The sequence below is a fragment of the Saccopteryx bilineata genome, chromosome 1 (assembly GCF_036850765.1).
Source record: "Saccopteryx bilineata isolate mSacBil1 chromosome 1, mSacBil1_pri_phased_curated, whole genome shotgun sequence".
NCBI classification, from domain to species: domain Eukaryota; kingdom Metazoa; phylum Chordata; class Mammalia; order Chiroptera; family Emballonuridae; genus Saccopteryx; species Saccopteryx bilineata.
The window spans coordinates 216581044-216606745 of record NC_089490.1 but is presented as its reverse complement, the minus strand read 5'-3'; the positions used below and the strand labels follow the sequence as shown (position 1 = coordinate 216606745).

Here is a 25702-nt window from a genome sequence, read left to right as displayed (position 1 = left end):
CACTGAGTTACAATTACATGGTATTAATCATTGCTTCTATTTCACTATGTTTACATGTTTCCGGATAGCAGTTAATTTATCTCTATAAATTACAAACCAGGTAGCAAATCATTCAAACTACAAAATAACTTGAATAGCGATAACAACATCGGTAAAAGCTTTTAAAGTATTAGTACTAATAGTTAACTAACTTTACTGCTGTTGTGAGTTAAGGGGCAGAGAGAGATTAGCAGACGAAATCATTAAGGACTAACAATGGACCACCGCTTGCTCAGGTAAATGGCTTTGAGTTTAAGCAGTGTCCTACTTTTTCTCACAAGATTCTAAAAGGCTTGCCTATAAAGAAATTGACATAACATTAAGAATAGCTTTCACCCAAAGATATACAGAGTGCACTTGCAAGATAGCCTAGTAGCAACATAATTTTAGAAGACATTAACTGTTATTACTTCTATGGATTTCCCTACATTCCTCTCATTATCAAAAAATCTTGGAAAGTATATAAATCTCATGAGAACATCTCATTGAGAAAGCCTAGCAATTGCCTTTAGTCAAAAGACAATTCTCTTAGTAAAACATTCTTTTCTTGCCGACTGCGCTCTCATCCTGGGCCACACAATGGGCCATTCTACAATACCTTACCTAAGATACTATTGTTTAGTCAAATATTACTTATTTATTATATTTCAACACGAGTTAAGTTCTAACTCTATTCTTCTCAGAGTGTACCACTATCTACAGATCAAATAAGCAAGAAGAAAGGAATGTTTCTCTACTCTTATCACATGAAAAGGCTAGGGAGGAAAAATGTTGAATTAAGTGAAGGCCGAGAGGTGCTCTGTGCACAGCCACTGCCTCCTACCTAGTCACAAGTCACAATCTATTCTTTCTAACATGATTAAGAAGGAATTCTCCTACAGACTTAACCCTTTATGAGGGATATCATAGCCAGCCTCTTGTGTCTATGAGCCCAGCTGAAGGGGCCCACAGGCTTTTCTGTGGAACTCACACCCTCTGTCTCATTTCCAAAGGAATCACTACAAATCTACAGAGAAAGCATGGTACTATTATCCCTGTGCCATAAATAATAGCACACACCCAGAAAAAGGGGGGATATAAGGCCAGATTAATTCAAAAAGTCAAAGGGGGAAGTATCGTTGTGTCTCTCCTTTGGGTGACTTCGTCAACCCGCAGCCATTGGTCTTCTCTGCTGTGACTTTGTCAATCAGCAATTTTTGATCTTCTGCTGTGACCTTGTCAGCCAGCAGTTGTGGGTCTTCTCCTGCTGTGACCTTGTCAGCCAGCAGTTGTTGATCGGCTCCCGACATTTGTCCATAGTTTTTTTTATAGTCCGGCCCTCCAACGGTCTGAGGGACAGTGAACTGGCCCCCTATGTAAAAAGTTTGGGGACCCCTGATCTAGAGGATGGTAAAACATTCCTACACATCAAAACCACAAGATAACAGTAGTGATAAATATTTTACATATCAACACAGTAGTGGTAAATGTTTTATATATCAAAGACATTCCCGAATCTTCTAGTGTACCCGTCCCTGTCACCACAAGAGTGGGAAATGAAATGGTTAGCTTAGGATAAGGAGAGAAGCTAAATGAAATTACCTGTGCTAAAAGTGTTGGGGCTACTTATTAGGAAACCTAGTAAGCTAGTCCCCGCTTGTTTAGTGTTCAAGTTTTATACATATAAAGAATTTCAGAAGGGATGATTATTAGAAAGCATATAAAATGTTACAGAATGCTGGTTTTTTAAGCAAGGGGAGTGGGCTCGTGATCCCTTTGTCTAGAGCAGTGATTTCCAACCTTTTTTGAGCCACAGCACATTTTTTACATTTACAAAATCCTGGGGCACACCACCTACCAAAATGACACTCTAACACAGTACATATTATACATATAGTTAATAATATAGTTTCTAAATGTATTTATACTCTCTTAGTGTGAAACCTGGGCCTGTTTCGATGAACACAAAAGGGATATCCTGGCAGGAATGGTAGAAAGACACACACGAAGCTCTTCCTCAACAGTTCTCAGTCTCTGTTTTTAGTTTTTATCGCAGTCAAGCTTGAGAAGCTCAGCTCACATAGATATGTGGTTGAAAACGGGAGCAATGTCAAAATAGCTTTATTGGCCAGAATGGGGAACTCCTTGGCAACAGATAACCAAAAATTATCCAAAAGAAGATCAGCAAACTTTAGCTTTAAAGTTAGATAACATTGTGATGCATTGTATATCACCCTCTGCAGGGGCCTCTTTTAAAAAGAAAAAGGTCAAATATCTATATACACTGTCAGGATAGACATAACCAGCTGAGGCTGAGGCTTCATCTAGTGGTGGCAACGTTTACCTCCAGTCCTGACCAGGATTAGAAATCGGGACCATGGGGAGGAGTAGCAGCTTCAACTACTCGCTGCAGAACACAATGACAAGTGCACAGCAGCCCGAGCGTAGACCTTCCTGGGTGTGGATGAGAAGTGGCCTACTATTGGTTCATCACTAGTGGTCGGGATGAATCCTAGAAGGTGATTGGTCAGTGAGCGTTCCCTGTGCCTCCACTCTTCCTGTTGCTGATAGCTGGAGGGATTGTGAGGGGAATGTTTATGTTCGGATAGAGGCGGCTGGCGGTGGGCTGGATAAATAGCCTCCGCAGGCTGTATCCGGCCCGCAGGCCATAGTTTGGGGACCCATGTTTAATTTCCCCACGGCACACTGGTTGAAAAACACTGGTCTAGAGGTATACGTCACTCTCAAGACTCCAGGAGCGGAGGAAGAGTTAAAGGAATTTTTAATTAAAATATGTAAACATTGTCTCCTAAAGGCTTTCAAAATAGGAGAAGAGGAAGGGATTTTCAGATAAGTTCTACCTTCTTTGCTCTGTCTAGCATGTGGCATCAGTCTTTCCAGAGAACTCTAGTAGTTAAACTATGATTAACTACTAATAACTTTTGCCCCTTTAATCTCTTTCTCTTGTTTTTTTTTTTTTCTCTCCTCAGGAAGGAGGGATAAGGGAGGGCCTGGCTATTATTTTTGAAATACCAGTATCAACAGTTTTGTAGTTCCTTGACCCCTTATCACAGTGGTCCCCAAACTACGGCCTGCAGACCACATGCGGGCCCCCTGAGGCGATTTATCCGGCCCCCGCCACACTTCCGGAAGGGGCACATCTTTCATTGGTGGTCAGTGAGAGTATGTAGTACTGTAGTACTGTAGTACAGTACTCCTGGAGTACTGTATGTGGTGGCGGCGCTCATGTACAGTACTACTTTCGGTGACGTGGGACGCACACGTCATATCACTTTGTGACAAATATGGAACCGGACATTGACCATCTCATTAGCCAAAAGCAGGCCCATAGTTCCCATTGAAATACTGGTCAGTTCATTGATTTAAATTTACTTGTTCTTTATTTTAAATATTGTATTTGTTCCTGTTTTTTTACTTTAAAATAAGATATATGCAGTGTGCATAGGGATTTGTTTATAGTTTTTTTTATAGTCTGGCCCTTCAACGGTCTGAGGGACAGTGAACTGGCCCCCTGTGTAAAAAGTTTGGGGACCCCTGCCTTATCACAATAACTTCCCAACATTTGATTTCTGGTATGTGAGCTTCTGTTTGTGCCCTTGCTCCAGGCTCTGAAAGTATTAGGGCTGGGCTGGAGGGGCCTGTGTCTGTGCTCACTTCTGCTCCTCCCACTGTCTGCAGACCACACTGCCCACTTGGTGGTGCAAGACTACCCCAGGCACCAAACTGCATCTGGCACAAAGAGAGTCCATACTCTCAGTTCTAGTCCCAGAATCTCCAGGAAAAAACTCTGATTGGGCCAGCTTAGGTCAGATGACCACTTAGATCCACCACTTGTGGCCATTGGGTGGAGTCACATGGTAGCAACAATAAAAAAGGGATGGGCAATTCTGGGCTGATCATCCCCAACTTGTCCAATACGTTTTGATAGAATGTAATTAATAAGTTCAGCAGACCTCTCTTAGTGGTTTCAATTCATTCATTTACTAAATTAATCTGTTTTTTTATTGAGCATAATTTTTAGAGGTAAATTAGGTTACAAAAAGGATGGCCATACACCCCAGTTTGCTCAGAATAGTCTCAATTTATGCCCATTGTCCCATTGTAATTATTATTAGGGCCCGTTTCATTCTCAGGCATTCTGGCTTAGATGGCAGTTGACACAGTGCCCCTGATTGGAAATGGTTTTTTGCTCGGTGAGTGTGAGAGTTAAGTGATATTCCTGTTTGGCCGACGTGGTGCCATCATCTCAGACCCATCCAGCCATTATTTGGTTCAAGCAACCACTAGAGGCCGGGCAGTGTTCCACAACCTGGGGCACAGTGAGTGAGACAGAAACCCTGTCCCGAAGTAGCTCCCAGTCCCAGGGGTACAAGCCACGTCATCACAATACAGCCTGAGAAATCTGCTAGGAACAGAAGGCAGGGCACAGGGGAGGGCAGAACTCTGCCCGAGGAAGACCCCACAGCAGATAAAACATCCCCATTAGTCCAGGTGACATAAACCTCAAAGTTGTTATTTGGCATTTTGGAATATACCTCTTTTATTAGATGTGTAATCCTGCACTAAGAGTTTGTTATTGCACTAAGTGCTAATGTGGGAAAATCCACATCCCGTCTGCCTTTCCAACAATGAACTTGGGTCACCTCATCCGCCAGGCCAGCCTTGGAGTAGGTGTCTCATGTGCATGTAGTCAGGAGAAGAAAGTGGGACATGCTTATGTCCTCTGGTCCCTGGCAGAGGAACCTGTGAGAGTCCATAGCCAGGAATCCCCCGAGGCTGGTCTAGAACTGAGGAAGGTTCATGAAAGGCTGCAAAGTGTCCAGCCAGGAGACCTGGGTTCCAAACCAGCCCCACCATCTACCATTAAGCAAGTCACTTAATCTCTCTGCCCTTAACTTACCTGGAAAATGAAAAGTATGGAACAGCATGATCCACAGAGTTTCTTCCAGCTTTAAAACATTTATTTTTTGTGTAGTGAGCCAACTAACAAATTCTTAAATCATCTCTAATTAGCCAGTTTGGGAAGATTCTTTCAGAAAAAAAATCAGAGCCAAATTAAAATAGTTTCTCCTTTTCATGCACATCTGGTATAACCACAAAGGCTTTTACCCCGACAAAATCCTTTCTTAAACAGCCTCTGCACTTTGAATCCCACGTGCAGGGGAACTAACCACAGAAAATCTGGCCAGAAGAATAATGCAGTTCTGGTCTGACTCGCCTCAAACCATTCTGTGTTGGGCATAAGGGCCAGAAATAATGACATAGTTGAAACTTTTCTTTTTCCCCCCCTTCCTCCAAGAAGGCAAGCAAAACTCAGCACTCTTAGGAAAGCCCTTCAAAGCCCCCCCCCTCTGTCTTTAATGTCAGGAGTTGTCAGGAGCCAATCAACGACTGCTGGCTGACAAGGTCACAGCAGAGAAGACCCACAACTGCTGGCTGACAAAGTCACAGCAGAGAAGACCAATGGCTGCTGGTTGACAAAGTCATCGCAGTGAAGACCAATGGCTGCGGGGTGACAAAGTCACCGCAAAGGAAAGGCACAACGATATTTCCCCCTTTGACTTTTTGAATTAATCTGGCCTTATATCCCCCCTTTTCTGGGTGTGTGCTATTATTTATGGCACAGGGATAATAGTACCGTGCTTTCCCTGTAGATTCATAGTAATTTCTTTGGAAATGAGACAGAAGGTGTAAGTTCCACAGAAAAGCCTGTAAGCCCCTTGAACTAGGCTCATAAACATAAGAGGCTGGCCATGATATCCCTCATAAAGGGTTAAGTTTGTAGAATTTCTTCTTATTAATTATGTTAGAAGGAACAAAGTTAGAACTTAACTAGTGTATAAATATAGTTAATAAATAAAGTTTAACTAGACATTAGAATCTTAGGTAAGGTGTAGTGGAGTGGCCCGTTGCATGGCCTTAGATGGGAGCGAGCTAGCAAGTAAAGAATGTTTTGTTAAAAGACTTGTTTTGTGACTGAAGGCAGTTGCTGGGCTTTTCTCAGTAAAACATTCTCATGAGATTTTTGTATTTTCCAAGAATAAGGAGAGGAATGTGGTAGGATTCATAGCAGCAATAGCAATTAATGCCTTCTGATATTATGTTGCTACTAGCTATCTTGCAGGTGCACTCTATGTATCTTTAAGTAAAAGTTACTCTTAATGCTATGTCAGTTTCTTAAATAACAAGCCTTTTGTAGTCTAGTGAAAAAAGAATTAGGACACTACATGAACTCAAGGCTATTTGCCTGAGCAAGCGGTGGTCCTTTGCTAGTCCTTGATGATTTCATCTGCTCTCTCTCTCTGCGCCCTTGACTCACAACAACAGTAAAATAGTTATTAATTAGTACTAATCTTTTAGAAGTTTGTACCAATATTGTTATTACTATTCAAGTTATTGTATAACTGTACTTTGAATGACTTACCACCTGATTTGTAGCTTATAGATATGAATTAACTATTATCTGGAAATATGTAACCATAGTGAAACTAAAACAATGATGTATTCAAAATACCATGTGATTGTAACTTAGTGTGTGTGCATAAAAAGTAAAGTTAGACCAGCCATTGGCAGAGATGCCTGGCAGTAAATGCTAATGAGAGAATAAAGAGAAAGAAAAGAATTCGGCTCTCTCACTCGATTTTGCCGACGCCGTCTCCTCCTGTGGGACCCCTGGATTCCCCCCGGGGCTGGACCCCGGCAAGGAGTTAGAGGCATCTGTGCATCTGAGTCATCACCTTGCATGCTCAGTCCTTCCAGAAGAACAAGGAAAGAGCTAGCCATCCCTGCAGAGCTGCCTGCTCATGTTGGTGAGCTGTTATCTGCGTTGTCTAGGGTTTCTTCCTGCTTGATCTCTTTCTCCACCTCAATGTCTATCTCTGTCTCTATCTCTCTACCCCCTCCCCCCAACTTTAACATCTCATCTTGTGTTTATTGACCATTTATATTTCTTTTATGAACAGCCTTCATGATCTCTGGCTATTGTTTTCAATTTATTAAAAAATATTGGAAACACACAATGAGTATAAAAATGATACACAAACACCTTGGTGACCCCACCTGGCTTAAGGAAACATCACCAATGCAGTGGAAGCCCTCCATGGACTCTTCCCTAATCTCATCAGCAGCCCTTCCATCCCCAGGAGGTAACCTTGAACTAAAATCTTTAGGTCATATACCTATGCATCTCTTTATTGATTTTAGAGGGAGAGGAAGGGGGAGAGAGAGAAACATCAGTTTGTTGTTCCACTTATTTATGCATTCATTGTTTGATTCTTGTATGTGCCCTGATTGGTGATTGAACACACAACCTTGACGTATCGGAACAATGCTCTAACCAACTGAGCTACCCAGCCAGGGCTCCATGCATCTCTTTATATTTTTACTATGCATATATGTTTCTCTACTATTTCTTCTTGCTTATGGCGATATCTGTAGCAATTTGCATCATTAGAGAACAGATCTTGTAGAACCATGCTTTTGATGCCATAGCTTCAGCCTTATAGCTCACTACATAGCTGACTTTCTCAGTCATAAATGTCGATAGTTAATTTTTGTCTAGGGAAAACATTTGTGACCATGGCAAAAAGATGATTCTCAGACTATTATGTAGGGAACAAGGGACATGATGTCAACCTAACAGATGAGAAAGAGCCTAGGCTATGAGCCCTTTCTATATCCTCCTTTCTCAGGGTTGTAAGTGGCCGTCCAACATAAGGAAAAAGGAACAAGGTGGGCCAGCACTGAGCTAAATATTGGGGAACACAATTGAAAAAGATATGGTCTCTGCCCACTCACAGCTGAATCAGAAGATACAGAAGTGAACGATGACAATTGCTTAGTGTAGTGGAGCATTTACATTGACCAGCACTGTGCTGGGCACTTCCTTGTAGTATCTCATCTAACCCTTATGTGAGACATGTAGAGTGGGAAATGAAAGAGCACCAGTGGAAAAATGGAGGAGAAAATAAGAAACTTACCTAAGATCACACAACCAGCAGATGGCTGAGCCAGGATTTGAACCTTGGCAGTCTGCTCCAGAGCCTGGGTCTTTACCAGCTTCAACAACTACTGTATTTCTCCATGTATTAATATAAGACGCACCTTAATTTGGGGGCCCGAAATTTGGGGAAAAAATGTATTACATAAAGATATTGAACTCAAGTTTTATTCATAAAATGCATACAACCCCTCATCACTCCTCATCACCATTAGCTTGTCCTCATCTGTGTCTGATGACGAATCACTATCTTCAACAGTGAGCGCAAAATCAAGTGCAAAAAAGTAGGAAATGCAAGTAAAAAAATCTACAACCACTGTTTAAGACGCACCCCAGTTTTTATATCCTAAATTTTTCGAAAACGTGCATCTTATACATGGGGAAATATGGTATCCTGGGAAGAAATCAGCAGTTATGGTCAAGGGAAAGGGGCTGTGTCAGAGGGTGAGAGATGTGGGCCACTGGCATCTGATGTGCTTCTTTGAAAAGAGCTTGGTAGGGAGGTTCAATAAGACACCCTGCAGAGCATGGGGGAGCTCTTCCCTCAAGTGTAGACAAATGATTCAGGCCATGTACTGACAGAAACTTCTACTCTCAATGTACGTGCATTAATTTGGTGTGGAAGCGTTATAAACAAACTAATTTTAAGGTGGGGGGGGAAGGCATCCACCAACTTTTGCTAACCTTGGGCTATAGACAGACTCATTATCTGTTGTAAAATGGAGGCTGCTTGCTAGGTGTCACTTGGCTGACAACTGCAGAGGAGCCTCTTTTCAAAGGGATGTGAAGAAGCAGCCTGACTTGTAAGTTCGTGCCAGACCCTTATTAATAAGGGTCTTTATCTTCCCTTAGTCTGCTTTGCATAAAGTCAGAGTGCTCAGCAACTAAACAAACAGCTGATTAGAAATCATGAGAAGGTAGATGCGAATTAAGAGCAGTTCCTAGAAGGTGGGAACGTGAGGACTCAGGAACAGCAGGGCAGTAATATCTGTCTGTAGTCCATACTATGGGTATGACTATCAAACATTCACAGGCTCAGCAGAAACCTGCCTCCACTTTTCTGTTTCTCTGGGGAGATCTCGTACCAGGAAAGGAGGATTTAACATTTAGTGCTAAAATGAGTTTAGATAACAGCAACAGACCCCTGGGTCTGCTATCTCTTTGCAAATGGGCTTGAATCACCACAATTACAGGAACAGTTCTCTGTTTTAAATTAGTCAGGAAAATTACCCTAGCCTCAGCCTGCTTTTTAAAAGGAATATTCGATTTGTACTCTGGGTCTTGTGACTATATGCATCAACGAAGACGACAGCATGTGCCCTGTAAGTTCAGGCTAAGGCTTATTGATTTCTTGCAAATGAATGTTTGCCACATTCGCTTTGGTGGCTCCTAATAGTACTAAATGTGACTTGCTTCCCAGCAAGAGCTCTAGCCAGTAAACAGCCTCTGTACCCAAATTCAGGACACTTAAAATGTAGACATGGCTTTTCTGGAAGCAAGCTTTATAATTCATACCAGGTTCCTTAAAAGTATTTACTTCTTTATTGTTATGTAGAACCCTTTAGGTGGCAAGAAACAGAAACCTGTACAAGATAACTTAGGCCAAAAGGGTGTTTCCTACAAAGACAGACCTGTCCCGCTTATTACAGCCAGGCCTCAGGAAAGGACCTGAAATGAGGGGGTGGCCAGAGGGAAACCAGGCTGTTTGTGTTCTCTTCCTCACAACCATGCTTTGAAGAATCGGAGTCTCCCAATCTCTGCTGCTCAGAGATCATCTGACCCGTGTCTCAATCCTACTTTCAGATTCCTAAGTAGAAAATCTGCCCTGTTGCCAGAAAGATGGTGTCACAGGTACAGAACCAGGCCCAGCCTCTGGGGAAGAGAGAAGTCAAGTTCCAGGAAAAATGAGTTCTCCTCAGGACCTTCCTTTTGCCACTTATAAAATCCCAACATAGATTTGGTTGAATAAATTATGAATTCCCTTATTTTGGAATACTATATTATTAAAATTACATTCACAAAATTAGAAAAATGTTCATGATATAATTAAGTGAAAAGGGCAAGTTACAGTATAAATTTATTTTTTATTATATAATAATAATAATAATACCTTTTATTATATAATGAAAATTATTTTTCGTATATATACATATGCATGGAGAACAGACCAGTGTACAAATCACAATGTTCACATAGTTATATTGTGTTTGTATCTTCTCTATTTTTAAAATATTTTTGTTGACACTACTTTTATGATCAAAGTTAATTTTTTAAAATTTATTTATTGATGAGAGAGAGAAACATTGATTTGCTGTTCCATCCGCTATGCACTCTTTCGCGGGCTCCTGCATCTCATGAGGGAGAGGTCAAGTTACACAGACCTTCAACCTTTACTTAACTAGCACTTGAAGGTTCAAAAAGAGAATAGAACCATTCATTGCTGGAAGCAATGTCTATCCTATAGAAGGTTTGGACACAGACCTTACTAGGAATCTTGGAGATGTGATCATATCTGGAAAAATCAGGAAAAGAGTCAAGATGAGTTAGAAAAGTATGTTATTAAATCTTAGGAGAGACTAGTGTGTCAGGTCTCATTCAGTTCTCAATATCATGAGGATGGAATTTCTGGAAGGTCAAGGAGGACTCCAAGGAGTCTCTCCCACCAACTACATCACTGTGATTCCCAAGTCCAAATTCTGCTGCTTCCAGATCTACTAGTTCTAGACTGTGTTCCTCTGTCACCTACTGTTGGTCTTCAGTTCTGTCTTAGCTTCTGATTCGATGCTTTCTCTTTATTTATGGTCCTAGTGTTGTGCTGGCTTCGGCTCTGTTCTGTCTGCTTTCTTATTAAGTGTCTTTTCTTGCTTCCCTATTCTGGATTGTTCAATCTCAAGTGTGATTCAGAAAGAACACATAAATAATAATACAAAATGGTGACAATTATAAAAGAACAAAGTCACAAGTGCTGTGACATATTCAAGGACCTAATTATCTGTGCTTGGAGTTGGTAGGTGGGGGATGGCTACCCAGAGAAGATGAGTGTGTTGGACCTTGGAGTGTGAGTAGGAACTTGCCAGGTAGGATAGAAGGACTTCCCAGTAGTAAAATTGAGAGAAAATAATCAGATGTGAAAGTGCTTGGCAAGCTTGGGATGGCTTATAGATGGGGAGCCATAGGCAAACAGTCTTGCCATTGTACTAAGAAATTAGGACTCATCCTCTGAAGGTAGATTTTAAAGCATAGGAATGACTGGATTAGATATATTTGGAGAGATCATTCGGTAGCATTCCCAGGATGGTGGAAGAGGGCAGGTCCCTACCCCACATTTCCCATTCCTGATTCATTCTCTGTAGCCCTGGCCCTCTCATGTCCCAGTTGGATCCATGGTTCTGTTTTAGGCCTTTTTCTATTCCTACTGTTCTTCACTGACTATGTCTCTTTATAGTTTCAACCATCATCTCTATGCAATTTCTAGCTTCCCTGTCAACTCTAACCATGCATTTCAGTTGGCTATTAAACCTTTGTTCCTGCATGTGCCACCAGCTCCTCAGAGTCAACTTGTGTGTAGGCAAACTCTTCAAATCCTTCCCCCATCAATTAGTTCTTGCCTCTGATTCTTAATTTCTGCCCTTTGCCCCATCATTCTCTGAGTTACCCAAGCTCAAAACTTGTTGGCTCTTACCACTTCCTTTTCCTTGTCCTTAATGTTTAACCCATTTCCAAGTCTGTCAAGTATTTCTTTGTGATTTCTGATGTCTGTGTCTTCCCAGTTCTACTGCAACTATCCTACTTGAGATGCCCACCCCCATTATGTTATAGAAATGACAGCCTCTTACCTGGTCTCACAAATCTCCAGTAGCTCTCCTGGGTCCTCCTATTCTGATACAGTTTCTAAAAATCAGTCCTTACTATAGAGGGCCACGTATAAGATACTGAGCATAGTTGAAATTACCCTTAAAAATCCCTTATACCTCAATTAAAAAAAAAATCCCTTAGGAAGATGCTATACTGAAATCTGATAAACCATCTCTACAAAAATCCAACAATAATAAAATACAATTCTTTTCTTCCAACAAAGGAATAGATTGTTCCCTCTTATTTCCAGAACTACATAATGTAGTTGGCTTGCATTTAGAAGCCATTGAGGAGGGGAGATGAATTTTTAAACACTACTTCTATAAAAGGCAAACAAGGAAGAATTGAAACTAAGGGAGGAAAAATAATTGTTTTCTCTTGTGAGTTCTTGACTGAGCCCCACTACTGTAATAAACAACAGAATAGCAAAAGAAAAACAAACAAGGATATCTCCTTCCTGTATACACAGGGAGGAGATATCCAGGGAAAAAGGAGTGACTTTCTGAGGTGGCTTAGAACTCTGGCTTAAATACCATCTTCAGCTAAAGACAAAAGAAAGAAAGGTATGTGAGAGAAAAGTTATGGGTGGTTGCCAGGAAAAGCACAGTAAATAAGAATAAGGTTTTTATGCAAAGTTAAGTCCCTGCCCTCTCCTTCTCCTGTTGATAAGGATCCAAAGTTGTCTCAGGGGATAGCCCTTGTCTTTCCTGACAGGGAAGGGAGTAGGTATCTGGGCTCTGCCACCCTATACCACCAATTCAGGTGGAACTCCAAGGATTCTGGAACTTTTAAATTCAAACCTGGCCTTCTACGTCTTTATGAAAGTATATATTTTTTTCAAGTTAGGAGGCTATAGTATATAATCTTTTAACAGTTTATTACCCTGACTTGTAACTTCTAGCAGCTTAGCCATACGGTATACGACCCTCTATCAGTGCTCCTGTTCTGGCCATGAGTGAGAGGCTGGCTGTGTATGTGGTGCCTTTTCCTGGACTGGAGGGAGAGACCACATTGGGGCTTTATTCTACAAACACACAGCACAGACACAAATTGTGGTGGGAAGCCCTATGGCTCCTCTCACCACCTCCCTCCCCATCATCTGAGCTCCTTCTCTCTCCCCTTCCAAACCTTCTTGTGCTGCAAGGAAATCCCAAATGATCCTTACTTTATTCTCCCTTTGACACTAAAAAGTAGCTCACAAGTCCTCAAAATCAGCAACCTCTGAGAGCTGGGTGAAAAAGCAGACTGTCTAAAGGAACAGCATTACTCTTCCTGGGAACTGTGAGGAGCACATTTGGAAAATGCTAGAAGATGGGCAGTCTGTGCTCTTGGTAATGCTGGCAGAGAAGATGATGAGAGGACACCAGGCTTGGGCCTTAGAAGAGAAGAAGAAAACAGAGGAGGAAGGGATGGTAAAAAAGTGGAGACAAATCCAGGACAGCAGCGCAGCTCAGTGGCCTAGGAGAGGAGAGCGGCACCAGGACCAGAGCCACAGAGGACACGAAGAAGTTTCCTGGGTGGACAGACAGTACTTGGCCTATGTCCAAGAAGAACCAGAAATGACAGCGATCAGAGTGGTGAACCAGACTTTATTTAAGACTATTGCAATAGAGGGAAAGACACCTCAGTATAGAGATGGGCTCAATTCTGAATATTGCTGGGCAAATGGGTCTTCCCAGCCAAGGAACAGGGTGAGGGCGGCAGAGGAAAATTACTGAGAGAAAATATCAGGGGCAAGGGAGGGTCTGGCTAAACAGACGCAACAGGGTTTCTTGCTGAAGACGGGGTCAAATGTCACCTGGGGGGTGGTAGGGGATGAGGAATCTACGTAGATAGATATCCAGGTGATCAGATACTGAAGGTAGGAGTTTGTAGTTCAATTGACTTAGGGTTCTTGCTGAAACTTGGTTTTATAAAGTGCACAGATGGGCCTATGAAATGTTCCAGGAGTCTGACTAAAGTCTGGTCAAGCAAAGAATCTTTGTCACCTTGACACAGAGGGGCAGCTTTGGTCCCTCACAAGATGCAAATCCCTGGCTCTCCTAGAATAATCCTATGCACCACACAGCCCTGCCCACGTTAGGCCTTATATCCACAGCGAGCTTCTGTTCCCATGGTCTCAGCTTCCTGAGCCTGCAGACATGCCCTAGATATGGCACCGAGGGTCAGTGATATCAGGGAGCATGATACCTCCCACTTTGTTTTTCCTCAAGATTTCTGTGGCTCTTTGGGAGCTTTGTGGTTCCATATACATTTTAGGATTAGTTGTTCTAATTCTGAGAAGAATGCCATTGCTACTTTAATAGGGATTGTATTGAACTTGTATATTGCTTTTAGTAGTAAGGCCATTTTAACATATTAATCCTTCCAATCAATAAGCAAGGTATAGCTGAACATTTGTGAAAGAAGACACACAGGAAGCTTGACTTTGACTGACTCTGGATTAAAGTAGTGTAGAGACCATGCAATAGTTGATTCCATTTAGCTACTGGCGGTTGACATAGGAACATAACTAATATTTCTGAAATGTAGTTTACTTGACTCCTCTGGTCTCTATTTTATGTTTCCAAAACAGCTTAATCAGAGCTCTCCATATTTCTGGGGTTTCAAGCCCCACAATTCTTTTAGGGGTCATAAGGAGTTCATATTGGCTTTGTGGAGGGTGATAGCCTGCAGGTCCTAGACCAGAAGGGAGAAAGGACAGGGGAGGAGAGGATGGGGAGGCTCCCTGGGGACAGCTTATCTGCAGGTGGGCGAGTAGCCACCATATAACCTCCTTGGAGTCACTCAGCTATTGTTGGAGCCACTTTGCTATTGCCCTTATGACACAGGCAATACCTACTATGGTGTGCTCTCTATTGTGATAGTAGCCATGGATGCTACAGCCACCACAATTTAAATGAGAGGAGATGCAGTAAAGGTCAGCAGGATGGCATTTAAACCAAACTTACAAGAATAAGTAGAATTTGGATAGGTGGACGCAAGGAAGAAAGGCTCTCTAGCGAAATGAACGGATGGGCACAGAGCTAACTGGGGATGGACTCACCTAGTCGAGGCTTTGGTGATGTGCTGGGAGGGAGGGAGGGTGACCAGTGAGAGAGTTTAGACCTAAAGTGTTAACACAAAGGGAGACACCAACCTGACCTGAGTGCTTGTGAAGGAGGAGGAGGCTGGCAGAAGTATGCAGGGTGATTTGCCAGAGTGGCTTGAGGTAGACAGGGGTCAAGGTCACTGACACTAGCACACACATTTCATATTCTCAGTGGTCAGTAGCATCAATCCCTCTGTTTGGAAATGTAGATGACTCACAGTCCTTGATGATTTTAATGTATCTATTACACAAACTCTTTTCACAGAAATTAAAAAAATAAAATACAATCCCAGAAACTTAAAAAATTTTCATATTTCTATAGTTTTTTCCATTCTTTATGTCATTTTGGCATTTTGTTGGTATTTCAGGTTAAAACAATTTGAAGATATAGATTAAATCCAAGCAGGGACACTAGAATGAATATATTAAGATCCCCAAAAGTCAGTCTTTATAATTGCACAGTTTTCCCCAAGTACCTGAGTTTAGCTGATGGTAGAGGTAAGGGAATGGACTCCTGCTTACTGTTGAGCACAGAGCTCTGGCGGATTCCACTAAACTCCTTGGGGAGCCGGGATGCCTATCACAGATCTCAAAATGGAGACATTCACAAGCTGAGAGCCAGGAGCTCATTTAATATATGTCACGGCAGCCTGAAGAGATGAACAGAGGAAAGAAATGTGCATGCCACATCTGGGAGTGTTTAGAAGTCAAGAACAGATTGTTTAGAGGAGGAGAGAGTAATTCCTTTATTTCTCAATCAGTAAATCATTGCCACATACTTTTAGACCCTCTTCTCACCGAACATTTTTATGTCCCTTTCTCTCCAAGATTTTACATGACTTTAAAGCCATTTCCACATTGTCTTAGTCTGGTTGGCCTACTGGGTGACATTAACCTGCATTTCTCACAGTTCTGGAAATTGGGAAGTCCAAGATCAAGGTGCTGGCAGACCTGCTGTGGTGAGTGTCTCCTTCCCAGTTTTCAGGCAGATGTTTCCACACATGGTGGAGAGCAGTGTGAGAGGCAAGCTAGCTCATCTCTTCTCATAAAGCTCCTACCTCCAAATACTGTCACATTGGGGAGTAGGGCTTCAACTTACAGATTTGAGAGGACACAACACCGAACCCATAACACATGTAAGTAAAAAATGCTGGCATTGTTCTTCCAAGGACAGCGAAGTCCATCTGAGCTCAAACTCTAAAGGAGATAAACTGTCTCGATTGTGCCTACCTACCTTCTTTCAGGTGCAGGTGATCATGAGGACTTCATGGAGGCATTTGAGCCAGGTCTTAACAATGGGGTTTCTCTATTTGGCGATTGTGGGGTGGGAATTTCAGGTGAAGGGGAAAAATGAGTAATTGCTTCTAGAGTTGTTTATATTTTTAGAGGACTAAAACTCTCAGCAGCTTTACTGAATGTAAAAATTTAGGCAGATAGAAGATTTTTGTTGTTGTTTTCAAGAGGCCTCTTAGCATTTTTCATAGAGCAGCTAAGCCAGTTACCTTTGCTACTAAACTATGATTTCAGTGGACAGAAGAGTCCACTTCTGAGCCTCACATAGGCCATTTTGCTTGAAGATGATTCTTAGACATAGGGAGTTCCTCCTACCTGCTCAGACTTTGTGACAGACCATGGTTGTCTTCTTGCTACAGTTGGAAAAAATTACTCCACCCCTCAAAATATTCAAAGCATATTTTTCTTCCAATAGTAAATCTGTAAAATCATCTTGTCTTTCCCTTCTTTCTCTGTCTTGGTCATTAACATGGCCCTCCAATCACACCATGTACCATCTGGTCTTCTAAATAAACCAGGTTCACTCTTGGCCACTGCTCATCCTCTCTGGGTGTGGTAGTGAAGTCCGGGCAGCATCTGGAATAACCAGTAACAGATGTAGGGAAGAATCATCATCCTCAGGAAGTCTGCCTGCATCCAAAGAGAAGTGTCTATAAGGAAGGATGGCTTTATCCACCAGCAGACGGCCCAGCCATGTCACCAAGAGATGGCCTTCCCCAGTCATCTGTTTGCCCCCATGCCTAGAATTTCACCATTCACTTTAGCAACTGGCTGGCAAATGTTAGAGCCGGTCACTCAGTCACTCGGCTCTGAGACTAGGGCTGGAAAGTTTACCCTGTGGTTTTCCATTATCTTGCAGGGTATCTCTGTTTGGGGCTGGGATCACAAACTATTTGGGAAGACAAATTCATTCAGCAGACATTTTGTACTGAGAGCCCACATGACATTCAGCTGTGTGGATGGGCAGCAGAAAGAGAAGGAGCCCTTCTCTGATCTTCAACTAAGAAGATGAGAGTCCTGAAATAGCATTCATAAACACCAGGGGACCTTGCATGTGGGTAAATACGATAACTACACCACACGCAGAGCCAAGTGGGTGTGACGTGAGAGAGGCTGGTTCACCAACATGGACCCAGGGAGGGTCTGTCCCTGGTGCCACCTCTCTCTCATTTGACATGCTACCTTAGAAGTTGGTGTAGTCATTCTCATCTTAAAGACTAAGAAACGAAAGCTCAGACAGGTATTTAGCAGAAGCTTTGTGTAAGCCCCTTGGCCTACCTCTGGGGTGGGCAGATGCATGGTGACAATGCCCCACTTCAAGCACATCCCATTCCATTGCCTCTGGGCTTTTCCCCCAAGCCATCAAATCTGTCAGCCCCCAGGTCTCCAGAGGTGCTTCAGGGCAACCTACCATGGGGGATAGCCTTGCTATTTGTGTCTCTCTCCTTAGGTTTTAAAAAATGGGGCTGAGCTAGAGAGAGGGGTTCTAGGATAGCAACTGTTAGCTAAGCTGTCAGATGTGTAATGGAAGTATTGGTTATCATCTTGTGTATTCAGAGGTGTGTTTCACCAATGAAGAATATTAAAGCTTTAATAAATTATAGCCATAGCCCTGGCCAAGTGGCTCAGTTGGTTGGAGCATTGTTCCAAAGCACCAAGGTTGCAGGTTCAGTCCCCAGTAGGGGCACGTACAACAGTCAACCACTGGGTGTGGGGATGGGTAGAGCGGCAGGTGTATTATTTCTCTCTCTCTCTCTCTCTCTCTCTCTCTCTCCCTTCTTCTCTAAAATCAATTTTTAAAAAATTATAGCCGTGAACCCCATTAATCATTAATCAGCCAATAATTAACCTTAGATACGTAAATTAATGTTAAAGGCTTACCAAATGAAAGAAACTGCTGTTGTCTGAATCTCAATTCCATCTCAGACTATGAAGGGTGATAACCTCAGGTGAGATTTTTCCTTTGATGCCTCAGTTTCCTTATCTGTAAAAAGGGGATAATAATGCAAACTCTGTAACACTCACTCATTCATTCATAATTCATTCAACAAATAATTGTTGAGCCCTTTCTCTGAATCAAGCATTCTTGCTCCCAACAGTGAACAAGACAGATATGGTTCTCCCTGTCATGGGGTTTACATTCTAGTGGGGACCCAAGAATAATTCTGAGAAAAATTACTGAACTGACACCTGTACAGGAAGAACGCCACAATCCAATACATCAGAGACAGTTTTATTAAAGGCACTAGTTGTGGTATCTCCCTATTTTCTCAGAAAAGCATTTCAGGAACCAACACAACCTTCCTAAAGAGCCAACCTGGTGTGGACTACCAATTGCCCATCACCAACAGATCTAGTAAATATAACCCTGTATTCTCTCCATCTCACAGCTTTTCTCCTCTCTCCATAGTGCTTAATGCAGTGGTTCTCAAAGTATGAGCCCTAGAAGATTTCCAGGTGCACCCTATGGTGTTCCAGAGAAATATGTGCCTGTTGGGGACCAAAAAACCAACCGGGTTTTTGGAGTTTAGATTTTTGGGGGGCAGAGGTGTGGGGAATTGGCTGTAAGCTGACAGTCTGCCCAACCCACCACCTCACTTGCCTGATTAGGTTGCAAATGGCTGTTAAGCTGTAGTGCTGGATTGTTTACACTACCCTCCATGTTCCCCGGAAAGACTGGAGGCAAGTTTCTTCTATCCTTTGTTTGGTGTCAAGTTAAGATGATATGTGTGTGTGTGTGTGTGTGTGTGGGGGGGGGTTCTGCACTCAACACAATTAAGAGTAAAAAGAGAGAAATTCTTCAATGTATTGACGAGGAAATGAGAGTTTGCCTTTCAGATATATGCCCAAACATTGAAGAAATCACTTGGACACATTAGGCTCATGTTTCTCATAAACACAAGAATGAAAAAACTTAACACATTCGCGCGAGGACCTGCTGAATTTACTAAATCTTACTAAGAATGTATTTATATATAAAAAAAAAGATAACTTTTTGTTGGTTTTTTTTTTTTTTTTTGTATTTTTTTTCTGAAGCTGGAAACGGGGAGAGACAGTCAGACAGACTCCCGCTTGCGCCCGACCGGGATCCACCCAGCACGCCCACCAGGGGTGATGCTCTGCCCACCAGGGGGCGATGCTCTGCCCCTCTGGGGCGTCGCTCTGCCACGACCAGAGCCACTCTAGCGCCTGGGGCAGAGGCCAAGGAGCCATCCCCAGCGCCCAGGCCATCTTTGCTCCAATGGAGCCTTGGCTGCGGGAGGGAAAGAGAGAGACAGAAAGGAGGGGGGGGTGGAGAAGCAAATGGGCGCTTCTCCTATGTGCCCTGGCCGGGAATCGAACCCGGGTCCCCCGCACGCCAGGCCGACGCTCTACTGCTGAGCCAATCGGCCAGGGCCTGTTTTTTTATTTTTTAACCCCTTTTTTTTTACAAATTCTAAAAAGCATAACTCAAAAAATATAACATAAAAATGTTTTTTAATGTCAGAATAAATTTAATTTTGTCATATTTATTTCATTTAATTACCATAAAAGCATGCTTGGACTTTATATTTTTTCTTTAATAGTTGACTTAATTATTATAACATATTTCTCAGAAATTTGTATATAGAGCGCCTACAATTATTTGTAGGATTTCAAATGTGTCCCAACTTCAAAAAGTTTGAGAACTTCAATGAAGTGCCTCAGTGAAGTGATGAATACAGGATGCTTTGTGGACAGCTGCAAGGTTGTACAACATTACAGAGAGTCAGGGACCACATGCCAGTTTCTTCATTTTGTGAATAGAGTCCACTGGCTAAATCAAATCCAAAAAGAAGGACAAGGCAGGCTGCCTCCAACCAAATTCTTGCTTAAGAAGGCACTGTTAACCTAAAACTAAAAAGCCAAAGTGAAAGGTTACAAACATTTGTTTGAGAACCAAAAGAATAGCTATTCACGCAGCACTAATTAAGGCAGAAACACAAATAGTGGTTTAATTAGGAGGCCAAAGCAAGGGGGATTTATGAGGAAGAGAAGGGTAACAATTACATCAATAGAAGGAAGGCCTTTATATTGGTGTAGATCAGTGGTGGGATTCAAATAATTTAACAACCAGTTCTCTGCCCTAATGACCGTTTTAAGTATAAAAAATGATATACCAAAAGGTAGTTTACTATTTCATGCATTTAATACTTAAATAAGAACAATTAAAGAGGTACACAAAACTAGATTATGTTATAAGAGTTTTAAAATGTTAATGAAAACATGAAATAATACTTGACAAAAAACAATAAAACTGTTAAGATATTTCCAATGACAGCTTGTCATGCCCTGGTTGTTTGGCACTTTTTTATTAATTTAACTTTAATTTTATTTTTTACAGACAGAGCGACAGTCAGAGAGAGGGATAGATAAGGACAGACAGGAACGGAGAGAGATGAGAAGCATCAATCATCAGTTTTTTGTTTTAACACCTTAGTTGTTCATTGACTGATTTCTCATATGTGCCTTGATCGTGGGCCTTTAGCAGACCGAGTAACCCCTTGCTCAAGCCAGCGACCTTGGGTTCAAGCTGGTGAGCTTTGCTCAAACCAGATGGGCCTGCGCTCAAGCTGGTGACCTCAGGGTCTCGAACCTGGGTCCTCTACATCCCAGTCTGACGCTTTATCCACTGTGCCACCCCCCCCTCCCCCGTCAGGTCACTTTTTTCTCTTTACATTATATGTTTGTTTACTGAAGTAACAAACGCGAGGAAATTAAAATATAGTATTTCATCAAAGGTATAATGAGTTTTATGAAATGAATAAATATTATAAGCATAGTTCATCAATTTTTTTTTTCATCTATGGACAGAATGAACAGTAGTATGGTAATTAGAAAACAACAGCACAGATGAAGATTAAAAAAGAGTAAGGAATGTAGATTTGTGATTTCCACATTGGACAGCTGCCCAAGCACCCACCTTAGAGAGAACTCCAATTACAAGCGCCATTTTAACAACCCGTTCGCTGAACTCAACAAAAAATTAGGTATCGGTTCTGCTGAACCGGCGCGAACCGGCTGAGTCCCACCACTGGTGTAGATATGCTAACCCAGTGGTGGGCAAACTCATTAGTCAACAGAGCCAAATATCAACAGTACAACTGAAATTTCTTTTGAGAGCCAAATTTTTTAAACTTAAACTGTATAGGTCAGTACATTGTTATTAACTTAATTAGGACCTACTGACACTCCCGCGCATAACTGCACGCCTGCACCTGGTGTTTTGTAAGAGAGCCACAATCAAGGGGCCAAAGAGCCGCATGTGGCTCCCGAGCCAAGCAGCAGTTTGCAAACCACTATGCTAATGTAACAATTTTAAGGAATGTTTTTAACTTTCAGTCTGGTAGTCAGGATACTTGCTTTCTTGTTACTTTTTTCCCCCCCCACTCAGACTGCGTTCTCTCCCTCTTACTCTCCCAAAGGAAGAGAAGAACGATCATCAATGGCAAAAAGCAGTTGCACAAGTAACACCAAGAGCCGGCTTCACGCTCAGAAGAGAACACTGCAACTCCTCCTCCTGGTTTCTGGTACTCTGTTGTTACTTTTGCTTACAGGTGCTTAGGATATATAATAATGCTGCTTCAGGCCCAGTCCAAAGCTATTTTGTCCAGTTTTAACATTCCAAGGGGTTAAGGACTAGGATGTACAAGGCAGTCCGGGGATAGCAGCTCTGACTCCATTTTAAAATGGCTCATTCATACCAATTTTTATAATTCTTAACACTAGAGCTATCCCACTCTTTTACCTTATTATATATTTGGAATTTGTCTATTTTTATTTCTTCCCTGGGGTACGTGAATATGTGTATTCATTTCTCCCCAATTTCAGCCAAGTTATCTGTCAGAGCCATTTAATTCCCTGAGTTTCTTATAATCTGGAAATAGTTTTCTTTTAGTTACTCTTTATCTTCCAGACGATGAACTTGACACACTTTGGCTGATATCCTTGAATTATGTCAAATCATATTTATATTATGACTTCTCTGGCAATCAATTATATTCGATCTGAAAAACTTAATTGAGTTGTGCTGTTTTGAAAGCAACAATTTTTTGCAACTGCCTTAAAAACCACGGGAGGTAGCCTGACCGGTGGTGGTGTGGTGTGTACTGAACGTCGACCTGGGACACTGAGGACCTAGGCTTGAAACCCTGAGGTGCTGGCATGAGTGGAGGATCACCAACATGATCCCAAGGTCGCTGGCTTAAGCCTAGAAGTTGCTGGCTTGAGCCCAAGGTTGCTGGCTTGAGCAAGGGGTCACTGGTTTGGTTTGAGTGAACCAGTGACTCATACAGCCTGGTCAAATATGAGAAATAATCAGTGAACAACAAAAGTGATGCAACTACAATTTGATGCTTCTCATTTTTCTCTCAAACCAAAAACAAACAAACAAAAAACACACGAGACAAGGTTTGTAACAGCACAGAACCTTTCCTATGTGAATTTCAAAGCAAGTTAGAAGATGTTAATTAAATCTCAATAATACATGTTAAAAAAATGACTCAGTACTAATCAGTGGGACTCAGGGTTAGTGCACTGAGCCCAGATAGCAACTTAAATAGAGAATAATAATACCAAAAAGCTCTTCTCACCTGTGGCTTCATACATAGTCCCTTCACATACTGTGCAATCCAGGTTACTCAACTGGTGGGGTTTCAGTATATCATGCTGCTAACACTGTTGATAGCAACGTCTTTTAGTATAGAGCTTGTCACATTCATGACATTCCAAAAATGTTTTCTTAGAAAATTTGGGCCAGAAAATAATAAGGCTATTTCACGTTTAAAATAGAACTTTGCAAGTTATTTCTACAATTGTGTTCAGAATTATCCAAGTGTTACTTTGAAGGTGAAGTAACAGCTGAAATGCAGTTGTTTTAAGAGTGGATACTTAATTCTCTTCTGAGACCTGTTACAGTCTTCTTCAAATGGGTCAGATAGTAAAGCGATAAGGGCTCTGTATAACTTTAATTTTTGTTATCTGGGGCACACTTCAAAATGACCAACACAGCCCCTACTGTTGGGAAGTTGCTTCTCTGCCTATGAAAACTTGCCACTCCTCTTCAGTCTGTTTGCAAACATCTACCTGCTGAGAGTTCCGGTTTCCGAGATTCTAAAATAAATCTTGTCATTTCTTCTGTGGTATCTGAGAAAGGAAATGCCACGCGGCATCTCTGAGACGATCTCTTCCTCCGCACTGGCAAAACGCAGCACAGGCGTGCTGGCCCTGCTGTTCCAAACTCCTGACATTATGAGCTACCTGGTACTTTATTTCTCTGTCTCCTTAAGAAGGGCGGGTATTGATTTTCTTTTAACACTCCTACACTTGTCCAGTCTCCCCAGGTCCTCCCTTTGGCCTCCTCGCTGCCCACCGCCCACCCCTCCTCTGTCGGCTCACGTCGCCAGGGACAACGGCCCGGTGTCTTGGGTCGACTCAAAGGAAGGAAAAAGATGGCCCATCAGGGAAAGGGACAGGAGAGGAGCAGTCGGCAGGCGGCTGGGTCCCGAGATGTCAGGCTTTCTTAGACACATTAGACCTAGAAAAGTTTCCTTTGTCAAACAAGTGCCCACGTGGCGCTATGGTGGTCACCACCGGCAATCCCGTCAGACCGCGGGGCACGGACTTGGGGACGTGCCACCCACCTTCTGAACTGGCCAAGGGGAGCCTGGGAAGTGGAGGCACCGCGGGAACCCACGCGGGCGGGTCCGCTCGACGCCAGAAGCTGCAGGGTGTAGCAAGGGGAGAAGTGAGGGGGGCGGGGTTCCCAGGAGTGGGGGTGTGGAAAGTGTGGGGCGGAGTTCCCGGGGGTTCGGGTCGTGAAGGGTGGGATTGCGAGGGTGGCGGGCCCGGGAGACGGGGCCCCCGGGGTGGGGGCCGTGGCTCCGGGGATGGGAGCGCAGGAGACTAACTCCTGGAGGTGGGGGCCGTGAGGGGCGGGGCTCCGAAGCGGAAGGGCGCCGCGCTCGGGGGCGGATCGGGGCGGGGCGGGGGCGGGGTGGCCCCGGGCTGCGGGGTAGGGGGCGCGGGGAGGGGCGGGCAGGGAGCGGCGGCCGGCGGGGTATGGCGTCCATGGCGGCGGCGATCGCGGCCTCGCGCTCGGCGGTCATGAGCGGGAACCGGCCTCTGGACGAGAGGGAGCGGAAGCGCTTCACCTACTTCTCGTCGCTGAGCCCCATGGCTAGGAAGATCATGCAGGACAAGGAGAAGATCCGCGAGAAGTACGGGCCCGAGTGGGCGCGGCTGCCGCCCGCGCAGCAGGACGAGATCATCGACCGGTGCCTGGTAGGTCCCGGAGCCCCGGCGCCCCGCGAACCCGGAGACCCCGAGGAGCTCGTGCGCTTCCCAGGCCTGCGCGGGCCCACGGGCCAGAAGGTGGTGCGCTTCGGAGACGAGGTAGGCGCGGGAGGGGCCAGGACCCTCGCCCTCCCGGTGCCCTGTGCCCCGAGGCTTCCGGCTGGCGGCACCTGCCTGTGTGGGGCCGCCACGCGGGTCGCGGTAGCGGAGGATGGAGAGGAGAGGGCGCAGGAGTGGGAGTGGATAGGAGGGGGTTTCCTGGAACCGAAGGTCGGGGTGGGGGTTCCCTGGATGTTTGGGGAGAATCAGCGAGAGGAGGAGGTCTTTAAAGACCCCACTCCCCCTATGGAGACCCGCTCCGCTGGGCCGCACCGCTTTCAGCGATGCCCCGGCGCTGAAGGCAGCTGCTTTTAGCGAGGCCGGCCAAAGTGGAAACAGCAGGAATCTTAAACCAGACAAGTGGTTTCTAATCCACTCTACCCCTAAGTGTGTGGCGGTGGGTGACTTAACCTTTTAGAACAGGGTCCGGGAACCTATGACTAGCGAGCCACATGTGGCTCTTTTGATGGCTGCATCTGGCTCGCAGACTAATCTTTAATTAAAAATAATAATAACGTTAAAAATATAAAACATTCTCATGTATTAAATCCATTCATTTCCTACCGCTCATGATTGCTGGTGGCTGGAGCCAATCACAGCTGTCCTCGGGAGAACACCAAATTTTTATTGGATAATGTGTAACGTACCCGGGTTGTTGTATGGCTCTCACGGAAGTATATTTTAAAATATGTGGCATTCATGGCTCTCTCAGCCAAAAAGGTTACCGACCCCTGTTTTAGAGGCTCAGTTTCCCGCGGTATAGACCTGGACTAATAATACCCACCCCATGCCTGCCAAGGAAGGCACTCAGCAAATTCTACATATTAATATTTGTGAACTCTATGGGGAGAGTGAAATTGCCAAGCAAGATAACGAGAAGGAAGAGGTGCCTTCCAAGATAAGGAGGCGAAACCCAAAGCTCTAGGATGTTTTCCTAGTGACCACGATGTACAGCTTTGTTTTGGGGTGAGCATGGTTGCCCCAATATACATTTCAGTGAGTTCTAGCAAGAC

At 43.5% G+C, this 25702-nt stretch overlaps 1 protein-coding gene, 1 long non-coding RNA gene and 1 pseudogene across 4 annotated transcripts in view; 1 reads left to right on the top strand and 2 right to left on the bottom strand.

The window, feature by feature from the left end:
• Positions 1 to 15043: 15043 nt before the first annotated feature.
• On the bottom strand, positions 15044 to 24032 carry LOC136320305 (uncharacterized). Its single transcript, XR_010728301.1, has 3 exons — positions 23939 to 24032; positions 18159 to 18261; positions 15044 to 16907 (listed from the first exon to the last, which is right to left on the bottom strand). It is a non-coding gene; the product is annotated as an uncharacterized lncRNA (long non-coding RNA).
• LOC136321504 (small nucleolar RNA U3) lies at positions 21682 to 21877 on the bottom strand (annotated as a pseudogene).
• A 293-nt stretch (positions 24033 to 24325) lies between the features above and the next one.
• C1H1orf198 (chromosome 1 C1orf198 homolog) overlaps positions 24326 to 25702 on the top strand; it is a 37796-nt gene continuing 36419 nt past the window's right edge. For 2 of the 3 annotated variants that reach the window (XM_066235834.1, XM_066235827.1), the window contains exon 1: positions 24326 to 24689. In XM_066235834.1, coding sequence (XP_066091931.1) covers positions 24357 to 24689 — 333 coding nt within the window. In that variant the 5' untranslated portion in view covers positions 24326 to 24356. The remainder of the gene's footprint in view (positions 24690 to 25702) is intronic. The other variant, XM_066235842.1, reaches the window with a different exon arrangement.